The following is a 6,028-nucleotide window of genomic DNA, read 5'->3' as shown; positions in this document are numbered from 1 at the left end:
TTTCTTGGTCAACCGTGGCGATCTTGGTTGAAGGAGAGGCTTGAGGCGGCGGTGCGAGAAGCTCCTGCGCGGAAAGCTCGCCGGAGTTAAGATCTGTCGGGCGGCGCGGCGCGAGGAAGAAGATGAAGTGGTGAGATGCGGTGAAAGAATGAGGAATTACCGAGTCGCGGGGGTATTTATAGACCACGCGCGGAGATTCGGGATTCGGATCCAACGGTGGAAACGGAACGGTCGCACCGTTGGATGGCTGACACGTGTCTTAGGTCAAGTGCGGTAAAACGACGTGGAGGTAACTTAACCATGCACTCCCGAAATTTCCGGCTAAAGATTTGCATCTGCGAAAATTTAGCGCGGGAAAAAAGGAGGTTGTGCGCGGGAAAAACGGAATCTCCGTTGCGATACCTAATCTGAAGACGGAGGAGTTCCGAGTGAATGAACCCGGAATCAAGTGGAAGTTTTTGAAGCTCTTCAAGATTCTCTTCGGGTCCGAGCTGAATGAAGTCGGAGGAATGATGAATCTCGCAGAACTTCGGGGGCTACTGTTGTGGGTATACTTTATGGGTATATCAACGGCATGGCCTAGATCCGGCAAGCCCGGGTGGCCCATAGATGGTGGTGAGGCATGTGGCCCATCGGGCGGCCCGAGTTGCTGTAGATCCCGAAGGATGAAGTCCAGCCCAGGAACAGAAGCCGGATCTCTACCGTCCTACGAAGGAGGCCGGATCCGTGACGACCCATGAAGTATCCGGATCCAAGCACGTACTTGGAGGAAGGCGGATCCTTGACGTACACGGCAAGACATTGTACCGTAGTTAGGCAACTTGTATTCCGGCTAGGACTCTCCATGTAAACCCTAGATCCGTGCGCCTTTATAAGCCGGATCCTGGGAGCCCTAGAGGCACAGCCACAACTCATTGTAACAACGCGAAAGCGCCCAGATAATTCCAGACAAGCAGCAGTAGGCCCTGTCCTCGTGCAGGTGTTCCGAAGCTGGGTAACTCGCGTACCACCGTCCCGTGTGCACTCCGCCTTATGGCCCCTACTTCTTCTCCCCCTCGTGAGGATCCCTCCTCCGAGGTACCGTCGATTAGGCAACGACACATCCATTCTTCAAATTAAACCTTATTTTAAAGAAATTTTGATGGTAAGACAACACCATATGATTTTTTTCCGGGTAAACACCATATGACTTGACAGTAACTACTGAGAAATGTCAACACATTTTCACCTTCCTATTTTCCTAAAGAGCCGGTGCTTTGCGAAATTGCCTCTCATTCAAGGATTACGTGGAGAGCACAAGAAAATGATAATCTAGAGAAGCTTACACTTTGAAACGAAAATAAAGAAGCTTACACTTTGAAACGAAAATTAACATGGCCTACTACACAAAGATGACTTAATTTTTGTCCTGGTACAGCTACATTACAGGGGAGGTCATGATTTATAGAAAAGCTTCTCACAGAACAAAAACTTTCTTATGCACAAACAAGAAGCCCAAGCATGGAACACCTCCTGCACAAGAAGGAACAGTATTCTTGAATGTACACGCCTGTCAGCCAGCCTGAAACAATTCAGGGTTGGGGCCTAAAAATTGATCGAAAATGGCTCAAGTCTGCATCTCTACGAACACCCTACCTGACTTCCACCAGACTAGATGGATTTTTCTTGATGTTGGTTCAACGTTTCTTCCTCCAGCTGGTAGACCTCTTGTCACCTGAGACTTTTCTCGGGAGGTTCAAGAGGGAATTTACGCGTGTCACGCCTTCGAGCGCAGACCATTCCTCCTCCTCGTTTGTGGATATGCAGTCAGCCAGGCTGCGGGCAGACCCACACCTTTCAGGTTGCTTTGAGACAGGAGGTTCGTCCACCGGTATGATCTCATCAACATTTCTTACCGTTGACGAGTGCTCCAATGTGGGCTCTGGAATTTTCTCTTCTCTGGAGATATGTTCATTTACATCTGCGCTGTCTTCATTAATCTTATTACTGGTATCTGTTATCAAAGCATCCTCCGCAGGTTCTGGCTTTCCACTGTTGGCTTCGCTCTCTTCTACCAAGTCAGGTGATTTTCCATGGTCTAAGAATAAGCAGACAGCAGCGCAGTCATCTATCTTGGATGTTGGGAACTTCAATCTCCAAGATCTGACAGCACAATCAACGAGAGCCCTGGCAGCTGTTGCTCGAGATGGAGCTGCAGCTACAATGTCAACAGCATCCTTGTTTGAGAGAACATCCCAGACCTACATCAATTGAGTTTTTCTGAATATTACAGGGTTGAATCGGTTGAAGGATGTAAAATCTGCAAGTTCGAACAAATGGAATTTCTAGTTTGAAGGGCCATTTTAAGTAAAATGGTAAGAATCATACCCCATCAGTGGCAAGTATTATAAACTCATCCTTTTCAGTAAGACGGCGATATGATATCTCTGGAACAGATATTAATCCATAATCTTTAAGGCAGAAGTCCCCAAAAGCTCTTGCCATTGCCAATCCAGGAGAATCATTATTTGGCAACCATACTCTTGAAACTTCTGGTTCATCTTGAAGAGCAAAAACCCGTCCTCTGCATTGCTGGATCCTCGCAGCTTCCTCTGCAGAAAAAAAGAAATGAAGCATAAATATTAAAAGAACCAAAAGGAAGTGATCGATCTGGAGAAGTGATAGTTCGATCAAGGAATGCAGTAACTGAAAACCCAAGATAACAGGTGAAATGACCAGCGAGAGAAATGAGCATACTGGGAAGGTTAGGCTTCAAATCAACAGTGAGTTGTACAGCAGTTAGATTGTTAGCAGCATCCCGGGTTGCCATTACTGCTCTCGAGTCCCCAAGATTTCCAACTACGAGATCACATCCCTGGAGAGTAAGCCATGTCCAGTTCATACCACCAATTAAAATTATATTCACAGCACTTGTTTTCATAAGCTTCAATCAGCTATTTATCCACGAACATTAGGGTATGTTTAGAAGTATCAATTACCTGTTTGACCAATGTGACAGCCGTACTACCACTGCAAAAGCAATCAATTGTGGGATGCATCTTGAGCTCCTTGTCCATCGATTTGAAAGCCTTCAAATAAGAGTGCTTAAGTGGAAGGAATGTCTCAGGGAGCATATCACTTCCATCAACACCGACAGACTCACCCCATTCATCATCACCAGCACCTGCTGTTTCTTCGGAGTTTAAACTTCCGGAAATGCTTCCATTTAGATGAGGACTAGTGCCCCCATTAACACTGGTTTTCCATTGAGTGAGTAACTTAACAGGAAGAGAATCTCTAACTTTCCTGGCGACAAAATGACCGTATGGCCCGTGACCATCAAATACGCCGCAAAAGACGCTATCACCTGAATTGAAACTCTGCCATAAAAACAAGGGTACATCACATATATGTCAAGCAATAAAATTTACTGGAATAGAAGTGTCTGCTTTTCCCACAGTATCAAGTGATATGGTCAGCTAGTAGTGACTACTGTTAATTTGTTCTAAAGTAAATGCAGTTAATGCACATAATTTGCACAAAAGCACCAATGAAGTGGGTTGAGTTACAGATGAAATCTTATTTGTCTGTTATGCTTATATTTCACCATGAAAAATTAAGAGTATGGTAGAGTGAGCGAGTGACTTCACTAAAGATTTTGAAGAGACAAAATGCAGGAAATGTACCTACAGCGGAATCAGATAATCAGACTTCAATTAGAAAAGAACCTAAGAAACCAAGGTGAAACCCAGTAGCTACTCAATGTAAGGTCAAAGGGCATCATGACTATAAAATCAGTAGTTCTATTTCGTAACCATTGCAAATGACAATCTGTGATTTCTCAGAATCTATATTAAGGAAGTTTCTATTGCTCGTAGCGAAATGTGGAAAGAGGAGAATTTTTTGACTGCCAGTATAACTTATGTCTCAAAGAAATGAGGATATAAGAAAAAAAAAACATTGTCAAGGAGAATGAATAAAGCCAGGACAGAGATAAAGGCTGTTTCAGTTCAACTCCAACATAAGCAGTAAGAAATTTGTGAAGTAAGTACCTCCCACTCCAATAAAATAAGTACCTTTTTGCTTTCAATGTTAGCAATCAAAAGCACTACTCTTAGAATCTACAGGCATAACACCTCTTTATTGTCCACTTAAGTACATGATCCTTCATGCATCTCTAAAGTGTTTCTTAAATACCTGCATACATTTTAGCTAATCCTAGTTCTAAAGAAATGAGAAAAAGATATCCATATTGCACTTCTCTTCAGTTGAACTCCAGTTGCTATCACAACATACAGCTTAAGGAACCACTATAGCACTTAGCAGAACTGGTTAATTGATCGGGGTGGACCCTAGATAGAGCAAGCCAGCTATCAATAGCCAGTGCTAATCGCTCATGTGAAGAAAGGAACAAGAACAAAACATTGTTTTGCATAGAAGAAGAGAACAAAACAAAGAAAGGTATAAACATTTGTGGAAGATCTTGCTTGCACTATACACAAAGTCTTGAATCAGGATAAAGACAGGCACAGAGCTTCAATGTCACAACTAATTCCTGTCCCAACTATCAGAGAACATTTTTTTAAAATACCATAATAAACACTTAAGAGCACAAACAAAAAAAGTTAGTAAACTACTCTTTCTCATTAAAGCTCAAACAATCTAATGCCGAATCCTCGCATTTCGGAACAATCGATCCAGTAGAGCAAAAAAGGGTGTATCCTTTGGAACCAAATTAAGAAATGCCCCAACTCCAAGTTCATACCTACCTAAAACTCCATCTGTAACAACTAAACGTAGTAATCACTGATCTGAAGTAAAATCCTTCTCATTTCGAATCACATAATCCGTTGATAAACAAGTTTCTCGCTTCACTAAGACAATATAGAAATCCAAATCGACCAGTAATCCAGCCACAAACCAAGTGATTGGCACGAAGAAAGATCAAAGAAGACTTCCAGGAGTAAACGCGAGGAGTTGACTTAGAAAGGCGCCGGTTTGAACCAAGAATCGCCCGTGGACCGAGCTCCGCCGCCGATCAGGACTCCGAATCCACCGTAACAAACGACCAAGGAGGGAATGAAAAGCAGCGGTGTGCCGGCAGCTCACCTCCCAGACGACCATGGCGTCCTGGTTGGTGCCCTTCCGCCCCTGCTGCGTGTGGAGACACGCCGCCGCGCTGGCGCCGTTGGCGCACGTCCTCCCGGCGACCCGCGCGAGCTCCTCCTCCGTCATCATCTCCCCGCCGGCGCCGGGGAGCTTCCCGCCGCCGACGGCGCTGGAGAAGAAGACGCCGCCGCCGGCCGCGCCCTCCCGCTGGCCGCCGAAGCGGTGGCCCTTGCGCCACCAGTGCGGCCACGCCGGCTCGTCGCCGGGCTGGGTGGAGAGGCAGGAGCCCATGGCTGGCGGCCAATGGGAGCGCGGCAACACGGCGGAGCACAGAGTTGGGGAGTAGTCGCAGTAACTGCTGCAGCGGCGCTGTGCGCTCTATACGGTGGTTGTAGGGTTTTGATGCGTGATGTTCCCCTTCCTCGTCCGTCTTGTAGGCTTTGAGCTGAGCTTTTTTCCCTTTTCGCATCATTTGGTTTGTGTGGCCTTCTTACATGGAGATTTGGGCTATAAAAATTTTGAGAAATGTAATTTTCGTGAGTGGGGTTAGGTTGGGAGTAGCACAATTGATTATGCTTTTCATGTCATGTGGTGTTTCACCTTTGTGTCAAGGAATCCTAGGATGGGGATAATTTACCCTACTCCAAAATTAAATCATCTTAGAGGTATCTTAAATACATTGCCTGGGGTGATTGTGTCTTTCTTAATCATGTGTCAATGAAAAAATGTTCCTTTTTGCAGGGAAATGAAATAAGTGTTTTGGTTGTGCATTCTCACGGTCTTTTTTAATCACCGATCTATTAATAACCATCAACAATAGTACACGTATCCTGAAAAGTGATAGAAATTACAAATAGATATTCGGACCACCTCGCTGTCGTCCTCGCCCCTCCATCACCGAAATCGGGCAAAACTTGTCGTAGTAGAGCTTGTTGTAGTA

The 6,028-nt window shown here is 45.1% G+C and overlaps 1 protein-coding gene across 2 annotated transcripts; it reads right to left on the bottom strand.

The window, feature by feature from the left end:
* Window positions 1-1,255: 1,255 nt before the first annotated feature.
* Window positions 1,256-5,394, bottom strand: LOC124694994 (probable protein phosphatase 2C 66). Of its 2 annotated transcripts, XM_047227987.1 has the most exons (6): window positions 5,089-5,394; window positions 2,979-3,359; window positions 2,737-2,854; window positions 2,368-2,591; window positions 1,636-2,240; window positions 1,256-1,512 (listed from the first exon to the last, which is right to left on the bottom strand). In XM_047227987.1, exons 1-5 carry the CDS (start codon window positions 5,377-5,379, stop codon window positions 1,677-1,679), a joined length of 1,578 nt encoding a protein of 525 aa, XP_047083943.1. In that variant the 5' UTR covers window positions 5,380-5,394; the 3' UTR covers window positions 1,256-1,512; window positions 1,636-1,676. The 2 variants fall into 2 exon arrangements, with proteins under 2 accessions (XP_047083943.1, XP_047083885.1); XM_047227929.1 differs by having other exon boundaries at window positions 1,256-2,240.
* Between the last annotated feature and the right edge of the window lie 634 nt (window positions 5,395-6,028).

The sequence above is a fragment of the Lolium rigidum genome, chromosome 1, assembly GCF_022539505.1.
Source record: "Lolium rigidum isolate FL_2022 chromosome 1, APGP_CSIRO_Lrig_0.1, whole genome shotgun sequence".
Taxonomy (NCBI): domain Eukaryota; kingdom Viridiplantae; phylum Streptophyta; class Magnoliopsida; order Poales; family Poaceae; genus Lolium; species Lolium rigidum.
Note: the sequence above shows the minus strand (reverse complement) of the source record. Positions and strands in the feature narration are given on the sequence as shown.